The following is a 23,955-nucleotide window of genomic DNA, read 5'->3' as shown; positions in this document are numbered from 1 at the left end:
CTCCACCCTCCGAAGGTCAGGCTGGGCCAGCGAACTCAGTCCTAGGGATGAGAAATCGCCAGACAATTGCAGTTAAGGTCACACACACACACACACACACACACACACCACAATCCAGGCTAGGGGGTGTGGCCGCACCTCTGCCAGCAGATGCGGTTGGGCACGCTCGCTCCGGGCACAGCACTTTGCGCTTGGGCGGAGACGAGCCCGCTCCTTTCCCTGCAGTCCACTAGGTTTCCTCCGCGTCCTTGGCCTTTCTCTCCACCGAGCTTCCCCTCTCTGCTGTATAGCATAAGACTGATGTTTAATGGAGACAAATCCAGAATTGTATGAACACTTATCTTCCTCTCTCGGTACCCGCCTCCGTGAGTGGGCTGGGCCGTGGGCCGGAAGCGGAAGTGCTGGCCAGCGTCTGCGAGTTCCGCTCTGGCTATGGAGGAGTCTCCGATCAGGGGAACCGGTGCTGGACGCCAAATCAAAGGTAAATGCGGCCTGGGAGGGGAAGGGGCCCGGGCGGACGGTGGCGCCCGGAAGGCTTTTCTCTAACCTGTGTTTCCGCTTCTGTTCCAGGTCACCTGCCAGGTGAGTGACCGCCCCAGGCTGTCGCAGCTGCGGCCATGCCGTCCCCGCCCCTCTTCGTGGGTCCTTCCCCAGGGTGGCATTTTCCCCTTGGACCTGAGGGGATAGCCGCTGCCAGTGTGATTTAGGCTGCTCTGCCCACAGAATGCAGAGCAAGCCTTGTTCCACTTTAATTAGTCAGCCTTTATACCAAGGTAGGAATATGGTGTTTTAAAATGTGAGGGTTACGTGAGCAACTACTACTGTTTGCAAAGATAGCTCTCTTCCTCTTCTTCTCTTCTTTGAACTTTTCGTTTATTTTGCTTCTGTTGAGACAGGGCCTCGCTGAGTAGCTCGGGCTAGCCAGGAACTCTTCTAGGAGGACCCGATTAGCCTTGAACTCTAAGAGATCCATCTGCCTCTGCCTCAGAAGTGCTGGGACTAAAGGTGTGTGCCACCAAACCCAGCCATTTCTTTCTTTCTTTCTTTTTCTTTTTAAAATTTTAATATTGGTGTTTTGTCTGCATGTGTGTCTGTGTGAAGGTGTCAGGTCCCCTGGAACTGGAGTCACAAAGTCAGTTGTGAGCTGCCATGTGGGTACTGGGAATTGAACCCGGGACCTCTGGAAGAGTAGTCAGTGCTCTTAACTGCTAAGCCATCTTTCCAGCCCCGCCCAGCCATTTCTTTAAGGAAGTTATTTTGAAGATGAACGATAATTTTTCTAACCTTTTATATTTTACATTAGAAAGAAAAATTTGGCTTTCTAAATTAATAATAACATTTCTCTAAGAAATTCAGAAAACTGGGGTTTTAGATCAGGAGTATCCCAAGTTCACATAAAATGTAAGGAAGTGCTGAAGTGAAAACATAAGAATGAAGGGGCCGAAAAAGGTGTTGACTGTTACTTGTCTCCAAATGATTTGCTTTTTAAGTTGAGTCAGGTTCTCCCTAAACTGTTGAGGCTGGCTTTAAACTCAGCTTGTAGTCCACACTGGCTTCAAACTTGTGATTCTGTAGCTCCAGCATCCCCCAAATAGCTGGATTTACATGCCTGGCACTCTCTAGCTTATCTTACTGTTGCTTTCGAAGACTCTTGGGAGAGGTCTGAACTCTGTGATACCGAGAAACCTATCCTTGCATAACATTATAGGAGTTAGTGGCGCCTAGTCGTTTGGTTTTGGTTTTGGCTTTGGTTTTTCGAGACAGGGTTTCTCCGTGTAGCTTTTGCACCTTTCCTGGAACTCACTTGGTAGCTCAAGCTGGCCTCAAACTCACAGAGATCCTCCTGGCTCTGCCTCCCGAGTGTGTTTTTTGGCTTTTTTTAAGATTTATTTTTTATTTTATATGTCTGTACAACACATGGGTCCCTGGAGGCCAGAAGAGGCCTTGGAGTCTCTGGAATTGGAATTATAGATAGTTGTGAGCTGCCATGTAGGTGCTGGAAACCGAGCCTGGGTCCTATGCAAGAGCAGCAAGTGCTTTTAACTACCGAACTTCAACCAGAGTTAATTGAGTTGGTATTATTATTACTCAGTCTCATGAATTATTTTGTTCATTCTCTTTACATTATGTGTTTGTTAAAGATGCCCTGAGACTGAAGTGTTCTGGGCTATAGGTTTTTATTTATTTTATGGAAATTTTCTACCGTAAAGCGACACAAATCTATCCCTTCTACTTCTGGAGGTCAGAAGGATAAACTCAGTCTTACCAAGGTGAAGGAAGGTTTGGGTGTGGCTGGAGGGGAGGGTCTCCTGTTTGTGTTTTCCTGTGCTTGGCTGCCTCCTTTCTTGGTTTGTGGCCTGTGCATGAGCCCAACCCCTGCTTCTTCTGACTCAGACCCTCTTGCCTTCCTTCTACAAAGAATGATTATATTGGGATCACATCCAGGACAGTGCAGCCCAAGATGTTAATTTTGTTACACCTTTAATGTCTGCTTTCTCACATGGAGAAAGCCCCTGTGATTAGGACATGGTCTTATCTGAGTGACCAATGTGATCCCTTCCACACACTGATTCACCAGTAATTGGTCATATGATTATGTATATTAAAAAAACCAAAATAATTTACAAGACTATTAGAATTAATAATGAGCTTGGGAATATGATTCAGTTTTGGTTGTTTTTTTTTTTTCATGTTTAGACACAGAACTGAAAAATATAGTTTTAAACAAATTTCACAACTTGAAAAAAAAATTATACAGTATGTTGCAAATAAATCTACCAAGCTAGGTTTCTATGCCTGTAATTCCAGCACCTGAGTGACTGAAGCAGGAAGGTCACCATAATTGTGAAGCCAGTCTGGGCTTTGCAGAAAAAAATCTTGTTTCTACCCCCACCCCCCCAAGAAAACAAATAACAGGAAAAACAAACAAAAAACACTTCTAATGAGCTGTCTCACACCTTTATGAGGAAAATTACAGGACCATCAAAGTGGATCACTGGGTGAAGGTGCTTGCTGCCAAGCTTAAAGACTTGAGTAAAATCCCTGGAACACATGGTGAAGCAGAAGACAAACATTTCAACTTGTCCTTTGACCTCCACATGCCCGAGTAAATACAAGTAAAAAAATTGTTTTAATTGTGAAAAACAATGGGCCTAGTGTAGGGACCTTAGGACCTATTGGTCCAAAGTAATTAGAAACTGAAAGGTCAGCAGCTCTTCTTGTGTCTGTCAGAGACGTCTGTCACTAGGCATACATTAGTTTCACTGCAAAAGAAAATCAGCCAGTCAGCAAGTACATTTCGATTGCCAGGCCCCCTCTCGTGTTTAGAAGTAAGACAGACAAATTCTTAGTGCCACTATGAAGAGCCGTGTTTATCTAGTTCTGTTTGATGCCCTGGCAACAGAGAAGAAGTAGCAACAGGAACTATTAAAATCACAATAGTCATTAAGCATTTCTTTACAGTCAGACAGACATCTGTTTCTGAAATGTGTGGCCTTGAGTCCATTACCTAAGCTCTCTGAAACTGGGTTTTGTCCTGTGCAAAATGGGAATAATAACTTATAAAACTGTGGTGATTCAGTAAGGCACTGAACAGGTACGTACCGTGCCTGGCATGTCACCTGTCATGTGTCCGTCACACGGACTGATGAAACCCAGAGGCTCGTCATCAACACTCATTCTAATAGTAGGTTTGAGCTGGACAGTAGTGGAGAAACAGCTGGGATGGGTTCCAGATGCCTCAGGCAGCGGTGAGGACCATGTCACCCATCTTCTGTTTTAGGACTTGTGGGGTATAGAACAGCAAGAAAGGCTAAAAATGCTCCAAAGCATTTGGGGTGCCTGGAAGTAGAGAAGAAATTAAGCCACTCTCCACATGGTTATTTTGTACATCTGGTGGACGTTTAGGTTCCTTTGTTTGACATCTTGCTTTTCTCCGCTTGTTTTCTGATTCTGCTCATCCCTTTTGTTTTCCTCATTGCCATTTGGCCAGGTTTTGCCTACCAACAGAAATGAAGCCTTTTCCTTGTACTGTGACCGATATTGAAACAAATAGAGACTGAAGACAGAAATTGGGTATTTGCTCAAGGGAGTGGTTTCTCATGGGGTATTTGTGCTGTTGTGTTAAAGCTTATAGATTTTCAGTGGAAACTGGGCATGGCTGTGAGCTCTGACACCTGCAGATCCCTCAAGTATCCGTATGTGGCAGTGGTACTGAAAGTAGCCGATCATTCTGGCCAAGTAAACAGCAAGTCCATCGAAATGACAATCCCGCAATTTCAGGTTTGTATTGAATTCACCAGAGTTAACATCACTGCTGTTTCAAAAGCTCTATACACTCTTTCTCAAGGGAAAATGTTGATTTTTTACTTGCAAATTGATTGTCTTTTGTGGGAGCCCATTTTCAGGTTCCTCGTGGCTTTACCCAGCAGATCTGCATAGAGAGGATGATTAGGACCACGGGCCTGAGTGCAGGTGTCTGAGATGGTCTGCACTTGGCTGTGCTGGGGGGAGCTGTTTTGCCTCACCCCTTGGTGTTTCTATAAATACCCTAGGCAGAGCCAGTCAGGGCCCATTGGAAAAGTTTCCAGGCCCTCTCGAGGCTATCCTGTATTTTCTATCTGTTTATCTCCACACTATAAATCCTTCTATCTAATATTTCCTGCTGCTCACACTCAAGAAAACTCTGGGGAGCTATGGGGTTGGTGGGTAAACGCCCTGCAGTCTTTACATCATACTAAAAAAAAAAAAAAAAATTCTAAAGTTATTTCCTCTGGGAGTTTGTTAAATTTTTTTCAGTAAGATTTGTGTAGAGTGCCCTTTAATTACTATAGCAGTTTTCAGTGAATATGTTTAGGAATATTTCATCTTCTCTATGGGATATTTACTCTCTAATTAACCTCTTATTTTTCTTGAGGCTTAACAATAATTTTAAGCAAAAGTAATCTTTTCTGTAGATAACATTGACATAGGGTTTGTATAGACTGTTTACAGAATATAGTTCAGAGCTAATACATATTCATGGGTCTTACTAGCTAGCAATTTAAGTAACTCAGCTTAAATTTAGGCATTCATATTATTATTTTACTTACCTTCTGTTCAAGGAAGAAAACAGAAGTGTCTTATTTAGTCTTTTCGTCACTGTGAAGAGACACCATGACCATGGCAACTCTTCAAAAGAAAACATTTAATTGGGGTGGCTTGCTTACGGTTTTAGAGATTTAGTCCATTATCATCATGATGGGGAGCATGGTGGCATGCAGGCAGACATGGTGCTGGCTACATCTTGCTTACAGGCAACAGACAGGAAGTTACTGTCACACTGAGGGAAGCTTGAGCAAAAAGAGACCTCAAAGCCTACCCCTACAGTGACACACTTCCTCCAGTAAGGCCACACCTCCTAATAGTGCCACCCGCTTTGAGGGCCATTTTCTTCCAAGCCACCATAGGCAATGGACACTAAGTCCAATTTCCTTTCGAATGGATATGATGGGAGATGCCTATCATTAGCTGATTTAACTAGCATGTACTATTTTGGTTTGGTTTTCTATGACCCTTTTAGTAGCTGAAGCATATCTCAAAGTTGAGCACTCTAGAAAAGCAATCATAGTGAATGAAATGGAAAGAAAAAGTTAATTTTTTGATAAAGATTAAAAATGCATTGGTTCTGGGCTTCCTTTATTATTATTTGTTTCATTTGGGGTACATGGGTGTTTTGTCTGCTTGTGTATCTGTGTACCTACCACATGCATGCAATATGCACTAAGGCCAGAAGAGGGCATTAGATCCCATGGGACTGGCGTTTCAGACTGTTGTAAATGGCCCTGCTGGCAATCTAACCCAGGTTCTCTGGAAGAGGGGAGTGGAGCCATCTCTCCAGCCCTGCCTTCCTTTTTTATTTGTGTATGATGTGGGTGGGGATTACACCTACGCCTTGCTCATGTGAGGTCAGTGCTCTACCTCCAAGCCAAGGCTGTCCCTCCCCATCCTGGGCTTCTGGAAAAGTCTTTCATATACCACTGTATGACCTTTGAGTTCCTCTTTATAAACTGTATTTTAAGAGACTCTTGATACACAAGACTACACACATTTCTTCTTATTAATGTTGATAAGGGTTTGAAGGAATGAGGTGTGGGGAAAGGAAGTATAGTGTGTAGTCCTTGACTGAATGTGAAAACCAGATTAGCCTCAGGCATTTCAGTCCTGCACATGTGCAGGTCCTTCCTTCTATGCAGCACACTTCTACAGGGTTTTTCCTTTGGGAGTAAATAAATAAATAAAATAGTAAACAGATCCCCTTTTCCCTGAAGCATTGTTGAGGTGTTAAGTGATAGATAAAAATTACATGTTTTCAGTGTGTACAGTGTGATTTGGTAAAAATATATGTTGTGCAGTGACTGTGAAGGTCATTATCATACAGTGTATATAAATGTATGTGCACTGAGAACATTTAAAATCTACTCATACTCTCACAGTACGCTATTATTAACCATTCTCAGCATTCTGTCCATTAGATCCTCAGAACTTGTGTAGCTAAGTTAGTACCCTTTAGCCAACATCTTTACTTTTACCCCACCTCTAGCACCTGACAACCACCTTTGAGTTCCTATATCTGTGAGTCCAGCATTCTTAATATAAGTGAAATCATATGGGGCTGGAGAGATGGCTCAGCAGTTAAGAGCACTGTCTGCTCTTCCCAAGGTCCTGAGTTCAATTCCCAGCAACCACATGGTGGCTCACAACCATCAGTAATGAAATCTGTTGCCCTCTTCTGGCCTGCAGGCAGAACACTGAATACATAATAAAAAAAAATCTTTTTTTTTTTTAAAGTGAGATCATACAGTGTCTCTCTTGTTGTGTCTTATTTGTCTTTATCATGGTCACTGTGTTGGAAATGGCAGGATTTTTTCTTTTATAGCTGAGTGATTCCATTGTATGTATATATGCCTGTCCATACAGTGTGACAAATAGTGACCACATATATGTAGATGCTACGTGCAACTACTATGTATACATGTAAGGAATTTGAACATCTAGATTTTGCTATCCATGGTCTGCCTTCTGAGCAGTGCTCTGAGGATACTGAGATATGTACATAAGTTATGTACATGTGTAATGTTTTCTTCAGGAGACAGTCCTTCCTATTTGGTTTTTAGATATGGTCTTCCTGGGGTTTGTCTCAGATTTGCTGTGTATTCTGTGCCCTCTTGTCTAGGAATGTCTGATTCTCAGTAATCTTCACTGAGGATGTAACATTAAAATGCAGACTATATGTCTGGTGGTTATATATAATTAAAGGAACTATGTATGTAATGGACTCTAAAAGCAAAATTGATATTTTCCCATTTTTCTCTAGAATTTCTACAGACAGTTCAAGGAAATTGCTGCTGTAATGGAAACTGTGTGAGAACTGACTTATGATTTTAAAGTAATGGACTCTACTTTCCAAAAAAGAACTGCATATGGATCAAAGGATATTTATACAACGAAAATTGCACTTCTGGGGCTGGAGAGATGGCTCAGAGGTTAAGAGAAATGGTTGCTCTTTCAGAGGATCCAGGTTTAATTCCCGGTACCCACATGGCAGCTCACAACTGTCTGTAACTCCAGTACTAGGGGATCCTACACCCTCCCACAGACATCTATGCAGGTATAATTTTTAAAACAGTGGTATAAAATAAAAAATTAAAGAATTTCACTTCCTGATTTTTTTCCCTATTGTTAAAAAATCTGATAAACTCATCCGGGCGGTGGTGGTGCACGCCTTTAATCCCAGCACTCGGGAGGCAGAACCACGTGGATCTCTATGAGTTCGAGGCCAGCTTGGTCTACAAAGCGGGTTCCAGGAAAGGTGCAAAACTATTATTGATACAGATATAACTTTATGAATAAAATCTTGTCTGGAACTTATATGAAGTTAGGAAAGTAATCATTGTTTAAAGCTGCTTTACAAATTCAGTTTTATAATATTCCCTTTGAAATAATTAAAGGAATTACTTGAAATAATTAGTGAGAAGAGTGAGATTTCATTCACACATTTGTAATCATGTTAAGGTAAACCAATCCTTGTATTAGCTTAATGTTCCACTGTTTCTGCTACTGCTATTTGTAGACAATTCATCACCAGTAATCTGCTATGTGCAGCATAAACCAGAGCATCCCCCAGTAGTGTCTATACCCATTTCTGCCTTCTTCCATGCCTACTGTGTTGTGGTGGTCTGAATGAAAATGGTCCCCAGAGGCTCATATATTTGAATACTTGGTCTCCAGTTAGTGGAAGTGTTTGGGAAGAATTAGGAAGTGTGTCACTGAGGGTGGGTTTGAGAATTTCAAAAGCCCATGCCAGGTCCAGTGACTGCCTACATGCCCACAGATCAAGATATAAACCCCAGCCTCTGATACCCTGTTTGCAAAGCCATTAGCCTCATACTATATAGAAATTCCAACCCAGGAATATGCCCTTAGAAATAAGAGAAGTTACTTCATGAGTTGCTTCAGTAGACCCATTGGGAGATCATATTTCCCAGACTCTTTTGCAGTTGGACTCCAGAGCCATATGACTGGGTTGAAGCCAGCAGGATCTGGCTAGAAACATTCTAAATATACTGAGCCTTGGTTATAAATCACTCCTTAGCATTTTCCCAGCTTTCCTGTCTTTAGTGCTGAAATGAGGAACTCAGAAAGAAACAAAGGATGGACCCTACATCCCTGGAGGCACTTCTTCCAAGTAGTAATAGCCGGACTTGCCTAAATAGAAGTCTCATAGTGTGAGGAAAAAGGAACATGGGAGGCTGGAGAGATGGCAGTGAAGGTACATGTAGAGGATAGTAAGTAAGAGACTGGTGGATTGCCAAAGACATCCTAGAGTTTCTAGTCAGCGGAATGGGGAAACATGAGAAAACGAGAAACTATACAGTAAATATTCTTCAAATTACCAATGGTAGCCATTTATGATATGCACCTCAAATATTAAAATTCATTTTTCAAAATCCAAGGTACTTTGCAATGACCAACTTCATTTTCCTCTTTGGTAACTATAGTTGTATGACACATGGTAACACGGAGCACACATCTGAAAGATGGTTAATGAACATAAAATCAGAAAACTTGAAATTCTGCAAACCTACCTATATCAAAAAGTTGTGTTTGTCAAAGGCTGCTGACCTAGGGCCTTGCTTTGTTACTTGCTCACCATCGTTGAAAATATTTCATGATACAAGTGATGCACCTTCCAAGTGTCATACAAGCTTAGGAAAACATACAAAAGACATAAATGGCCCCAAAGAGGGATGGGAAATCAACCTGCCCAGGGTGAAAAGTCCAGGCACACAGCTATGAAATTCTTGGGAGTGGTATGCAATGTGTACAGGGATGACCTGTCAGCCAACAGGCATGCCGTAATGAGACCAGCATTTCAAGCTAATCCAATAAATTCAACCAAGAGCCAAGTGAGACAAGGTACTAGAAGGATTGCTTTCCACCTCTTTAGATGCTTGGTAGTCTGACTTCAGAAATGCAGTTCAGAAATGGAAGGCATTTATGCATCTTGGCAGCCAAAGAAATAGAAATTCAGTCAGATGGGACCCCCCCCCCCCCAGAAGGCAGAAGGTTCTGTGAGCCTCTGGGGACATTAATGCATCACTTGCATTCCTGAATTTGAAGCCCTTGACATGAGAGAACTGTCTTTTAAGTCCTAAAGCCAATGACCCAGTAACTTCAAATAGCGCTTATAAAATATATTTTACTTATCCCAGTAGAGTTGCTGACAACTCAGGCAGTGACCAGGCCAAAAATGTCTATAATTAGTAAGAAGAGCTATCGTTTCCCAGACTAAATTTGCAATCACCTTTAAGTGAGATATAGTAACCATCCTTTTTTTTTCTGTCTCAGAAGGTTTTAAAAGTGAGCACACAAATATTTAGAAGAGTCACTACTAGAATCCTGATTATTTTGTATTTAAATTATACATGTGTGTAGTTTTACCTGTAAGTTAATAATTTGTCAGATAGAGGTTTAACCTTTTAATCTATGCCACATAATTGAGTAATTTATCCAGATTTGAGAATCTAAGGTGAGACTTTGCTCAACTTCAGTATGGTTAGAAAAGAATTAATCCTTGGGTGGGGAAAAAAATTAGAGCCAGTCACTAAGACTGTGACTCAGGACAGCAGTAATCAGGTAAAATTAAATCTCTACGTGTAAAAAACTGGGGCACTAATTAGAACAAAGAGTTCTAGAGATTGAATGTTGGCTGTTTGGCATGCACTGTTGATGATAAGCACCTCTGCCGGCTGAGCCGTCTCTCTGATCCATCACCCTACTTTTTAAATCTCTTATGTGTAGAGGAGCTGTTTCAGTAACACAAAAGATTTTTGTTGATTAATTCAAATTAAATAAATGTTCCACAAAACAAAGATAGACAATTTAATTTATCAAATATTAAGTGTTTGAAGGTTTCTAACTTTGGGAACAGGACTGAACATTGTAATTCTCTTTTAAGATGTGACTCATATAACACTTCTCCATCACATATTTGTTTGTCACAGTGCCGTTGGGAGCTGCAGTGTGTCACACAACACACCCTTTTGCTCAAACAGCTTTACTTGCAAATGTTCACTGCAGTGAGTCAGTGGTGTGGTTTAGGGCCTTTGGCTTCTGCTCCCCCAGCCATACTGGACCCTCACCCAGACTTCTGTTAGACATCCTGCTGTTGCCCAGAGTCATGGAGATTCTGTGGCTGTGGCTCGGCAGGGCTGGCGCCTTCACATGCTCCAGCATAGATGGAGTAGATGTTGGGGTATGCCAATTCAAAGCCTTGGGTCTGGGTGGTAGCTGGGTTGGTCAGCCAGGGTCTCTGTTGGGCTTCCCTTACCCCCAACTGTGCCCACCTGGGGCCTCCACTGTCACCACCATGCAAGGGCCTTCAAAGAGCTCAGAGCTAGGAGCAGAGTGTTAGAAGTACGATGGAACTGGAGCTTCAACAGCTGTGACTGGTGTGAGAGAAAATTGTGATTGATAGAGGAGCAGGTCATCGTCCAGAGAGGTCGGTGAGATTTCTTTCTTTTTTTTTTTTTTTTTAATTTTATTTTTTTATTTTCTTTTTGGGGGCTAGTTACAAGGGTGGAGGGCAGATATGGAAGGACTGGGAAATGAGTGGGATTGGGGTGCATGATAGGAAATTCACAAAGAATAAAAAAATTATGTTTTAAACAAAAAAGAAAAAATGTGATATAACTTGTAAGTTGATTTTAAAAGCTGAAGGTGGGTTGGGGATTTAGCTCAGTGATAGAGCGCTTGCCTGGCAAGCACGAGGCCCTGGGTTCAATCCTCAGCTCAAATAAATAAATAAATAAATAAAATAAAAGCTGAAGGTAGAAGTGTGGATTTTGAATATGTATATTATGTATATGTTTGTTTGTTTGTTTGTTTGTTTTTGTTTTGTTCCCCCCCCCCCCCCCCCCCCCATACCAGGTTTCTCTGTGTAGCTTTGAGCCTTTCCTAGAACTCGCTTTGGAGACCAGTCTGGCTTCGAACTCACAGAGATCTGCCTGGCTCTGCCTCCCGAGTGCTGGGATTAAAGGCATGCGTCACCACTGCCCGGCCTATAAATTTTTTTAAAATAACCTTTTTGTAAGTTTGTTTGTGGAGGTGGGGGTGGGGTAACTGTGGCTAACCATAAGACGTGGTAATGTCCAAAAATGTAAGCAAATTTTACTTTTTTTGTAAAAAAAAAATTTAATTTATAACCAAGGCTCAGTATATGTAATGTTTCTAGCCAGATCCTGCTGGCTTCAACCTAGTCATATGGCTCTGGAGTCCAACTGCAAAAGAGACTGGGTGGGAAATACGATCTCCCAATGGGTCCGCTGAAGCAACTCATGAAGTAACTTCTCTTATTTCTAAGGCTAGCCTCAGTTTGCTATGTAGCCCAAAGTTAGGACCTAATGTACAGTCCTGCCTTAGCTACCTGAGCTCTGTGATTGTAGGCGTGTGCAACACATCTGGAGCCAAAGTGGACTTTTGGAATAAAGTCCCCTGAGAATGGAAGTTATCCTTAAGAGAATGAAAATAACCCAATGTCAAAATGACACCAGGCCTATAAACAATCTTTAGAAGAAAAAGCCAACCTATGAAATGAGAAAAGATAGTTAAAGGGTATACATTTTGATAGGAGTTAATACCAAAATATCAAAAAAAAAAAAAACAAACAAAAACAAAAAACAAAAAATCCATCAGCTCAAAAGCAAAAGAACAATCCAACTAACAGTGGGCAGTTGATTTGAGAAGTTTTTCTAAATAAAACACAACCAAAATGCATATAGAAAGATGTTTGACATGGTTAAACCCCAGGGGAATGCAGGTCAGAACCCCGGAGACATGGCTCAGTGTTTAAGAACACTGGCCATCTGGCCATCTACTGGAAGAGGAATCTGACAACCTTTTCTGGCATTAAGAGCACCAGGCACACATGGTACAAAGACACACGTGTAGGCAAAACAGTCACACGTGTAAAGATGTACCTTTTTAAAAATTTATAATAAAGTTATTTTTGTTCATCTTAACCTTAGTGATGATTACAAGTTTCCATTTTGCTTGGCTTTATTTCTCTGTTCTGACTTAACCATCCCATTGCTTCCCCCCACTGTAGCAACCAGTGGTGTTCTCTGTGATTCAGAATCTTAGGTCACTGGAATTCCTTCCTCCCCACACTCAAAAAAATAAAAAAATAAAATAAAAATAAACGATATAGGGAAGGAATTAATAGATTAAAAGAGACTGTTCGTTCACTGATGGTAACGCATAGGTCTTATTTAAATTCTAATTCAAACAGACTTAAAAAGTTATTCGACAAGATTTGTAACAATAAATTGCTATTTTGGTCTATGACAATTGTATTATGGCTTTAAGAAAATAATTATGATCAGCCAGGCATAGTGGCACACACCTTTATTCTCAGAACTTGGGAGGCAGAGGCAGGTGAATCTCTGAGTTTGAGGCTGGCCTGGTCTACATAGTGAGTTCCAGGCCAGCTCAGGCTATATAGTGAGGCCCTCTCTCAAAAATATATAAATGTCATTTCAGCTGCAATAGTTTGGTGAATGGCCATTGTTCAAAAGCCACTGGGGTGAAGTAAAGGAATTTAGAGGCTTGGGTGGTAAATCATCCTCACTAACAACTGTCAACAGTTGGATAAGTTCATTGGGCTTACTATTGAGTTTTTGTTTATATGAGAAGTTCCATAATAAAATTTGCTCATGCCAGGCGGTGGTGGCACGTCTGTAATCCCAGCACTCGGGAGGCAGAGGCAGGTGGATCTCTGTGATTTCTAGGCCAGTCTGGTCTACAAAGCGAGTTCCAGGACAGTCTCCAAAAGCTACAGAGAAACCCTGTCTCAAAAAAACAAACAAACAAACAAACAAACAAAAAAGTAAAATTTGCTTTACATTACCACGTATTATGGAAAAATCTAAACACAAGCATGTTTAGCTCATATTTGTTCATATTTTAAGATGGTTTGTAGTTGTTTGGTTTTTTTTTTTTTTTTTTTTTTACTCTTTGCTCTTTTGCTCTTTTGGGGAGCCCACCACCCAACTCCCAAATGAATACACACAGAGTCTTTTTCTTATGAATGCCTGGCCTTGACTTAGCTTATTTCTTGACATCTCTTCTTAAATTATCCCCGCCTACCTCTTGCTTCTAGGCTTTTACCTTTCTCTATTTCTGTACACCTTTCTTTACTTCCTACTCTGGGGCTGGCTGTGTAGTTGGATGGCTGGTCCCTGGAGTCCTCCTCCTTATCCTGCTCTTTAGTCTCTTTTCTCCCGGATTTCTCCTATTTATTCTTTGATTGCCAGCCCCACCTTTCCTCTCTCCTGCCTTGCTATTGGCCGTTCAGCTCTATTAGACCAATCAGGTGACACAGCTTCAGAGAGTTAAACAAATGCAACATAAAAGAATGCAACACATCTTTGTGTCATTAAACAAATGTTCCACAGCATAAGCAAACGTAGCACATCTTAAAATAATATTCTACAGTCCCCTGCAGCTCAATATGTGGCCAAAGAATACCACAAAAATAACGCAACAGACTTCACACGAGAGATTTATTGGGAAAGGGGGAAGACACAAACTGGCTGCCTCTGAGCGGAAGAGTTGGGGGAGGGAGGAGAGGTGGGAGGTGTGGAAACAGTGGCAGACCAGATCATGGTGCAGGCAGGCTTTCTAGGGGGCATGGAGCATGCACACAGAGAAAATGCTGTGAAGGTGGTGACAGTGAAAATGTGTTGCATTGGCCTTTTCTTTAGCACCAAGTCCTTGAAAGTGGGGTGGGGGAGCACCTGGTTCTGGAATGTGGGCAGTTCTTAGTTGACAAACATGCATCCCTTTTGTTATTCTAGAAGGTAAGGATTATAGAGGCAGAGGCAGGTGGATCTCTGTGAGTTCAAGATCAGCCTGGTCTACAAATCGAATTCCAGGAAAGGTGCAAAGATACAGAGAAACCCTGTCTCAAAAAGCCAAAAAAAAAAAAAAAAAAAAAAAATCAGGCCTCAGACCTACTAGTCTCCAGCTGAGGAAGATAAACAGTTGACCTTGCTACCAGACTCTGAAAGGAGATAAAGTAACATGCTTTTAACCCAAAATCATTTTTGGCTTCCCAAGCTTTTACTATGACTCACAGGCATAAATCTACGCCTTTTCTACAATGTGAATTTAAGGACAGATTACAATGGTAATAGTAACATATCTAAAATGTTTATCTCTTTTTGAAAACTTAAAAATTCTTGCTGCTTGGTGATGGTGCACACCTTTAATCCCAGTACTCAGGAGACAGAGGCAGGTGATCTCTCTGAGCAAGGCCAGCCTGGTCTACAAAATGAGTTCCAGGACAGCCAGGGCTACACAAAGAGACCCTGTGTTGAAAAAAAAAAAAATCTTATAAGCTTCAGGGAGTTGACTTGAATCCACTTCTCATAGGTCAGACTCCTAAATTTCCCCATCTGCCTATTCCTGAGAGTGGGGTCTCCCCTTGCCCAACTACTGGGACCATGGGCCTGGAAGTTTCAAATGTACACCCAAGATAAAAAAATTTTCCCCCAAATCCTTAACTTTACCTTGTGCCCTAATTCCAGCAGACGTCCAATCAATTAAAGACTGCAAATAGCAGCAAGACGTGGTGGCTCACACCATTAGAGGTAGAGGCAAGTGGATCTCTATGAGTTCAAAGCCAGCCTGGTCTACAAAGGGAGTTTCAAGACAGCTGGGGCTGTTAAACAGAGAAACCCTATGATGAAAAACAAAAACTAACAAAATATCTACCACTTCAAGAACAACCTCACATTGGGGCTGAAGAGATCGCTCAGCACTGGAACCAGGGTTCAATTCCTAGCACCCACAGGGCAGCTCACAACTGTTTGTATCTCTAGTTCCAGGGAATCTGGCATCCTCACACAGACCTGCAGGCAGGCAAAACATCAAGGCACATAAAAACAAATCATTAAGAAATATAAATCATCGTTTAAAAAAGATTGCAAAGTGCTCTCTTGCAGCTGGCACTTCCCAAGCCCACAGACCCTTGACAGCAAGTGAAACAGCCTGTTCTTCCCAGCTTTGGCCAGCATTCCAGCTTTCTTGGGTCCCAAAGATGTCAACACCCCCCAGAAAACAGGAAGCAACCTAAAGAGTATAGTGCACTGTGGTTGATACATTATGCACCCCAATAAACTTATCTGTGGGTCAGAGAACAGAACAGTCACTATATTAAACATAGAGGTTAGGCAGTGGTAGCACGCGCCTTTAATCCTAGCATTCTGGAGGCAGAGATCCATCAGGATCTCTGAGTTCAAAACCACACTGAAAACAGCCAGACATGGTGATATATACATTTAATCCCAGGAAGTGAGGACAGGAAACAGAAAAGTATATAAGATGTGAGGACCAGGAACTAGAGGCTTTTTAAGATTTTAGGCTTTCAGCAGCAGTTCTGCTGAGATCCATTTGGATGAGGACTCAGAGGCTTCCAGTTTGAGGAAACAGGATCGGCTGAGGAATTGGCGAGGTGAGACCTTTTAAGATTCGTGTTACACTCCCTTTTTTCTCTTTCTGCTCTCTTCCCTCCACATGCTCTCTCTTTCTCTCCCCCTCTTTCTCTCTCCAATAAAGCTCTAAAAGGTTAAAAAAAAAAAAAAAGATTGGTGTTACAGTGTGCTCTCTCCTACCTTCCCAGTACCCCTTCCTACAGGCGTGTGCCACCACTGCTCAGCGAAATCTGATTTTTAACTCTAGAGAGAAAGCAGCTCTAGCCTTGGGGGAGGAGTTGGAAAGCTTGCTGCTGATAAGGCTACACTTAGTCAAATATCATCAGAGCTCTGAGAAAGATGAAATTATAGCAGGAGATTTAATCCAAATGGCCTATGTAGCAAATAAAATGACAGAGACTTATCCACTACCTAGATGGTTACCCTATGCTCCCATGATCTCAATGGCTTCATTGGGGGTAGTGGTAGTAAGTCTTAGGCTGTCATCCAAGGGAGCATTTAATCTTCAGCTGCCACACAGAGCAGCATTGGCCTTTGGCTGCCAGACCTAGGTCTGAGAGAGGTTTTTATAGAGTAGGAACTTGGATATTTGACTTTACTTTGACCAAGCAGAGTAGGGTGATCAACACAAGAGTGTCCACAGTCTAGTCAGAGCCCTGGTGGCAGGCGAGGCATGGGTCGTTTTGCCCAATGGTTAGTGTTACTACAATTTAGGTGGAGTCATAGTGCCCCATCTATCTTCTTTGGAGACCATAGGGGTCTCCCTAGGAAGGGGCATGTCTGTTATGAGAAACTCATTAAATATTTCAAGGGCATATTCAGCACATCTCTGAAGAGTTTGAAGACCAACTATCTATTGACTATATCTGATTTCCTTGCTTTAGGCTTAACTTTGGAATCATTTCTTCATTTGAGAATATTTTATTTGCTTGAGAATTTGGAAACAAGAGGGAGTTTATTTTCCAGACTAGCAAATTCTAACCCCTCTATGATTCTGTTTTCAAATTGGCCACTTATTTTCTGGATTTATCTGTTTGTTTTGTTTGTTTGTTTGCTTGTTTGTTTGTTTGTTTGTTTTTTAGGCATCTTATTGTATTCCAAGTCCTCTTACTTTTCTGCTTGAGATATTCTTGTTCGAAACCAAAAGTACATCAACTGGCACTTGTCCTGCCTCATGAAGCATTGTATTTTTAAGCGCTTTTAGGAATTTTCTTCAGCCCCTTGCAGTGGTTTCCTTGCTGTTTTTGGAGCCTCCACTGAAAATGTCCTTCTCATCTGCCACATGGTCCTGAAATCAGTGGCACACATTTTAGATTCTTGTTATGGCAACATTCCTCCCCCCCCCCCCACTTGTTTACGTCCCTTCACAGGCAAGTGCCATGAGGATGACAAGGCTGTTCCAGTACATGGGACACAGTAGGTATTCAGGAAGTATTGCATGCCAAATAAAGTGATTCTCAAGGACCTGTCTGCCTCCACCTACTCAGCAACTGAATTACAAGCTACGGACCCCATGCGTGGCCTTCTACATGGATTCTATGCATCTGACTGACGTCCTTATGCTTGTGCAACAAGGACTTTATTGACTGAGTTTGCTCCAGCTCCCTACAATTTTCTCTCTTTATCTATATAGATATAGATATATACGTACGTAATATGGTGATATTTTATTTGTGCTGAAATGTGATTTTATTTGTATGTTAATAAATAAAGTTGCCTGGAGGGTCAGAGCTAATTTTAGCAAGCCATAGCAGAAGTCTAGCAGTGGTGTAGCACACACCCTTAATCCGATCACATGGCAGTTAGAGTCTGTGTGTTCAAGGACATAGCCAGCTTGGAGACACATGCCTTTAATCTCAATACCAACTATAGAGACCTGGAGGTCTGTATAAACAGGCAGTAACGAGGAGGTCATGTGATTGGGTTTATAACCAATGAGAAGGCAGAATAGAAAGTCAATAAAAGGACAGACACACAGGAGGTAGGTCTCTTTCTCAGGGGAAGGACACCAGTGGCAACAGGTGGTAAGAAGGTGGTCTTGGTCTCAGCTCTTAGCTACTGCTCTCTGACCTCTGGGACTTTTAACTCTGCATTTGGCTCTGTGTTTCTTATTTAATAAAACCGTTCAGAATTACATCTACACATAGATATACATACATTCACTCCAACATGCTTATTTTGAGGTATCTGTTACACATCAAGAAGGAATGCTACATGGCAACCCTTATAAAGAAAACATTGAATTGTGGTAGCTTGTTTACAGTTTCAGAAATTCGATTTATTATTATCATAGTGAGGAACATGGTAGTATGCAAGCAGAGGTGGTGCTGGAGGAATTGCTGAGAGTTCTACATGTTACAGGCAACAGGAAGTCCACTGAAAGTCACACTGAAGCTTGAGCAAAAGAGATCTCAGAGCCCACCCCCACAGTGACACACTTCCTCCAACAAGGCCATACCTCCTAAGAATGCCATGCCCTTTTGGGGCCATTTCCCTTCAAACCACAACAGGGTGTGTGTATCTGTGTTGTGTTGCAGTGTGTGTGTGTGTGTGTGTGTGTGTGTGTGTTAGATCAGAAGACAACCTGCTGGAGTTGGTTCTTCCTTCCTATCATACATATTCCAGGAACTTTGACCCCATGGGTTCCAGGGATGACACTCAGATCATCAGGCTTGGCTGCAAGCACCATTACCCACTGAACCATCTCGCCCCTTAATGTCACATTCTTTACACACTTAATGCAAACTTTGAGCTTATAAATCTAAAAAAATGTTGGCACATTTATAATTCTTCCTATCATTTTTCTGTCAGAAGCATTAGGAAGTAGTGTGGGTTCTGGTCATTGGAAAGATGGGTCAGCAGTTAAGGGCACTCAAGTTTGGTTCCCAACACCCACATGAGATGGTTCTCAACTACCTATAACTCCAGCTCCAGAGAACCAGCTTGCCTACACACATACACACACACCAAAACAAAAATCAAACCAAACCAAATCAACACAACAACAATAACAACAACAACAAAAGGAATCTTAAAAAACAGGAAATACTGTTTAGGGCAGGATGGTGGCTCAGTGAGTGAAGACACTTGCTGAATGAGCACAAGGACCTGAGATCTCTAGGACCCAACTAATGCTGTGGGGTAAAGGTTCCACATCAGCCAAGCATGGAGCATAACCACAGCATAAAAAAGCATCTGTAATCCCAGCACTTTATGGTGAGATGCCGAGACAAGGGAATCAGGTTCCAGGGCCAGCTAGCCCAAGCTAGCAGTTAGTACAGAAGACATGATAGAAACTGCCTCAGTAAGAAGAAGGAGAAAACTAACCCACAAAAGTTGTTCTCTGACCTCTGAATGTGCATGCACACATGTGGAAAACACACACACACACACACACACACACACACACACATACACTCCAAAACAATAGTATCTATATTTGAGTGAGGGAAGCAATGGACAATTACATAAATTTTAGTCAAAGCATTATAAACGTTGCCAAAAGAAATTAAATATATATATTTAACCTTGTTGTTCTAGAAACCGCACACTCTGACAAGAGTGACCATGTAACTTACTGTGAGGGTACTTAAAGAGCAGGTTTGTTTGATCGTAGAGATTTCATGAGAGAGGGGGAACGAGAGCCTGCCTCTGAGTGAGGGTTGAAAGGAAAAAGAGCAGGGAGAGAAGGCACTAGCATTGTATAAGGGAATATAGTGCATGCACATAGGGAGAATGCACAACTCATGGCAACAGTGGGAATGTGTCGCATCTTGGTGACTGATGATGATATGTCCTGTTGTTCTTAGGTCCCTGAGGGCAGAGCAGTGAAATACATGGTTACTAACAAACAGACATGGGGCCAGAAACTAGGATGCTATCTTTTCCAGGCTTCTTTCCCTCAAAGGTAACAGCCAATCTATTAACAAGTCCCGTGGTCTCCACATTCAAGGTATACACCAAATCCACTTTGGTGTCAACCTCTCCCCACCTGAATGATTCTCCCTGATGATTCTTTAGGAATGATTCTCCCAAATCCACAGTGTCTAACCACAACCCAAAGAACAGGTTTTATATCAACTTACAATTATTCTTTCATGTTAAGTAAAAATAAAAGTATGTTTAGGCATACGAGGTTTCAAAAATCTTCATCAGCCAAACATAGCCTTAAAAATACTTTTCCAGGGGCCAGAGAGACTGCTCCATGGGTAAAGGTACTTTGCTGGTCAAGCTTAGGAACCTCAGTTGAACTCCAAAACTCCAACCTCCATTTGTGAACTGTGGAAAGTGCACATGGTACCCTCCAATCACACACATGCACACACACAAATATAAATTTAGAAGATGCTTTTTTGAGGCACTTTAGTAGATTTAAGTAGAACTTGCATTGAGCTATTCTATCAAGAGCCTTTGATCAAGATGTAGCAGATAAAAATAAGTGACTACACAGAGAAGCTGAATAAGAAAACATATTTAAGAAATGGGGTTCATCTTCTACCCTTCACACTGGGGCTTTTCTTCCCCTCCATCTGTAAGAGGGAAATAAACCTCATTAAAATCAAAGTTAAGAGAAAACAATATTTTCAGGAGGAGGAAATCATTTCTGCAAATTCCTCTGGGGTTTGATGGTACAGGATAATCTGTAGGTGCTGTGGGATGTCTTTCTGTACTTTGTGAATATGTGTTGTTCTCATTGGTTGATAAATAAAGCTGTTTGGCCAATGGAAGGCAGAATAAGGTTAGGCAGTACACTCAAACTGAAGATGGAGATGAAGAAGGGCGGACTCAGAGAGACACCAGCCAGCCACCGAGGAAGCAAGATATGTAGAGAATGAGAGCAAGAGGACCAGACACCGAAAACCATGTCCCAGATGATCCAGCATCCAAAACAGCTTCAAGGCCACAGACTAAGATAATACAGCCTCACAAAATACTCCATCCAAGACTTAACAATTATCCCCATTTTCTCAGGGTCCCCATAAGATAACCAGTATCCCAAATCCACAGGAAGTAGTCTAGAAAACTACACCCAAAGTCCCACCATATTGTTTATGAATGTTTGTTTTCATTTAAGGAGGGTTGGTTATAAATTGTTATTGGTCAGAGTCAATCTATTTCTAAAGAAGAAAGGGGGATATGATATAGAAATGATGGGGAAAGGATAGATTATTATGAAAGAAAGGGTAGATTACTGAATCTACTTTAATCCTAAAAACAACTGTTTATCTCAAAATATTTTACATATGTATGGATTTTAGTTTATTGATACAAATTTTAAAGTCAATTTTGTTATACTGTATGTATATTTCTATTCTTGTTTAAGGTATTATGTTTATGCAGCTCATTTAAAAATGTAATGTATATTCTTAGATTCGGTCTGCCAATATTTTGTTGAGTATTTTTGCATCAATGTTCATGAGGGAGATTAGTCTGTAATTCTCTTTCTTTGTTGCATCTTTGTGTATAATTAAAAATACAGATTAGGGCTGGAGAGATGGCTCAGTGATTAGGAGCACTGTCTGCTCTTCCAAAGGTCTTGAGTTCAATTCCCAGCAACCACATGGTGCCTGACAACCAGCTAAAATGAGATCTGGTGCCCTCTTCTGGTCGGCATGGATACATGCAGACAGAATACTGTATAGATAATAAATAAATAAATCTTTTTTAAAAAATACAGATTAATAGTCATCTATAGTAGTCAAACTTATAGCCATATTAGTTAGGTTTTCTAGGTATACTAAGATATATTTCAATTAGGTAGGTGATCTTCAAACACTTTAAAGACCTACAGAATATGACATTTAAAATATTTAAAGAACTTAGACTTTTCTCGACAGTAAGACATATCTGCTCCTGGCAGCACCAATTACTTCAAAGAGGATAATGGGCATTGAAGAAACTCCTTATGGAGTTTGCTTTCAATGTGGCAAGGCTAGCCATTTGGGCAAGAAACTGTGTAGCTAGAGTTTTTCTGGTCCTACCTGGCCCAAAGTCAGGACAAATCTCTCTCACCTGCCAGTTCTGCAGCTGCTCAGACCCAACTGAGTAAACACACAGAGACTTATATTGCTTACAAACTGTATGGCCATGGCAGGCTTCTTGTTAACTGTTCTTATATCTTAAATTAACCCATTTCTATTAATCTATAAGTTGTCACGTGGCTTGTGGCTTACCAGTATCTTAACATCTTCTCATGGTGGCGACTGGCAGCATCTCTCTGACTCAGCCTTCCACTTCCCAGAATTCTCCTCTCTCCTTGTCCCACCTATACTTCCTGCCTGGCTACTGGCCATCAATGTTTTATTTATTAACCAATCAGAGCAACACATTTAACATACAGAACATCCCACAGCAAAACTGCTCTTGCCTGGACTGCTTGACAGTATGCTGTATAAACTGGGGACACAGGACCCATAGAAAAGTGACTGCTAAACTTTGCCAAAACGAGGTGGGATGGTCCTTCAGGTTCCTGATTCACAGAAGAAACTGCCAGACATTGTACAGGACACAGAGGAAGACAAACTTTGTTAATATAGGCAGGGTAGTCCTTCAAATTTCTTGCTTCAGTAAAAGTCTGTCAGAGACTCTAGACCTATAGGCTGAAGATGGATGCCCCAACATTACAGAAGAACTTTGAGAGATTGTCCAGGCAGTCAGATATCTTTGTCATTTCTAGAATTTTGAAAATTGCTTGTAAAGCACTTCCTGTTTACTCAGGTAATATTATATCATTCTGGGATCTTTGATGGAGTTGAAGACTAGACAGTTATAGTTTTCCTTAGTTATGATAAAACGCAATTTAAATATAAAACTTTAGACTCACAAAGATAGGATAAATAATAGAGAATTTTCAGTTTTGTCGAATACAAATAGATTAGATATTATAACTGTAATTCTTGCCCAATAACTGTTTTGTTATATGTAATTTTACTATGTTAAATTGAAAACTATCCTCTTTGATTAGACAGAAGGGGGGAATGCTGTGGGATGTCTTTCTGTATGCTGTGAATATGTGATGCTCTCATTGGTTGATAATTGAAGCTGTTTGGCCACTGGAGAGGCAGAATAAGATTAGGCGGGACATTCCAACAGAAAACGGAGATGAAGAAGAGTGGAGTCCGAGCAGACACTGTGAACTGCCTAAGAAGCAAGATATGAAAGAACTGGTCAGCCATGGGCCATGTGGCAATACATAAATTAATAGAATTATAGGTTAATTTAAGTTGTAAGGGCTAGGTAGTAATAAGCCTGACCCATTGGCTGAACAGTTATAATTAATATAAGCTTCTGAGTGGTTATTTAAAAGCAGCTGCAAGATGGGATGGGACAGAGAAAAGCCTCCATCTACAGGTAGATAAATCAGAGACTGTGCTACACCACAACTGCTTACCAATACGTCTGTACATACTCATTAGTATCTGCACTTATGTAACAAGTTCATAATCTAACTTTTAGTAGAATGAAGGCACTGGAGAAAAATGACACAATTTCTTGCTAAGGTCCCTGTTGTGACATAGCTGAAGAAGTCAGCACAGATAAAGCAGTATCTACCATAGGCTCATTTACGTTTTTTAAGCCCTCTATTTCATTTAGAGTTCAGTCCTTAATCCCTAAGACATGAGACATGCTAACTATTTCCTGAGTTAATGTTTGCAAAAAATGATAAAGTCTTGTGCTGTTTCTTGACTGTATTTCACATTACTAAGTCCTGTGAGGTGGTGTGAATGATGAGAAATGTCCCCCATAGGCTAGCAATTGAACACTTGATTTCCATTTGGTGGTACTGTTTAGGGAGGTCTAGGAGATGTGGTCTTGCTGGAGGAAGTACATTAGTGGGGTGGGCAAGAACTCTATCAGTGAGCTACACCCATAGGTCTTGTATTTAAAACTTTTCATATAATTATAGTAGATACCTTTTGTG

The 23,955-nt window shown here is 41.3% G+C and overlaps 1 protein-coding gene across 3 annotated transcripts; it reads left to right on the top strand.

The window, feature by feature from the left end:
• The first annotated feature begins 201 nt into the window (after nt 1-201).
• Commd6 (COMM domain containing 6) lies at nt 202-7,547 on the top strand. Of its 3 annotated transcripts, XM_036198560.1 has the most exons (5): nt 434-481; nt 571-582; nt 897-1,005; nt 4,129-4,281; nt 7,355-7,547. In XM_036198560.1, exons 4-5 carry the CDS (start codon nt 4,156-4,158, stop codon nt 7,403-7,405), a joined length of 177 nt encoding a protein of 58 aa, XP_036054453.1. In that variant the 5' UTR covers nt 434-481; nt 571-582; nt 897-1,005; nt 4,129-4,155; the 3' UTR covers nt 7,406-7,547. The 3 variants fall into 3 exon arrangements, with proteins under 3 accessions (XP_036054452.1, XP_036054453.1, XP_036054454.1); XM_036198559.1 differs by lacking the exon at nt 897-1,005 and having other exon boundaries at nt 202-481; XM_036198561.1 differs by lacking the exons at nt 434-481; nt 571-582; nt 897-1,005 and adding an exon at nt 590-773.
• The last annotated feature ends 16,408 nt before the right edge of the window (nt 7,548-23,955 follow it).

This window comes from Onychomys torridus, chromosome 9, assembly GCF_903995425.1.
Source record: "Onychomys torridus chromosome 9, mOncTor1.1, whole genome shotgun sequence".
Lineage (NCBI taxonomy): Eukaryota > Metazoa > Chordata > Mammalia > Rodentia > Cricetidae > Onychomys > Onychomys torridus.
Note: the sequence above shows the minus strand (reverse complement) of the source record. Positions and strands in the feature narration are given on the sequence as shown.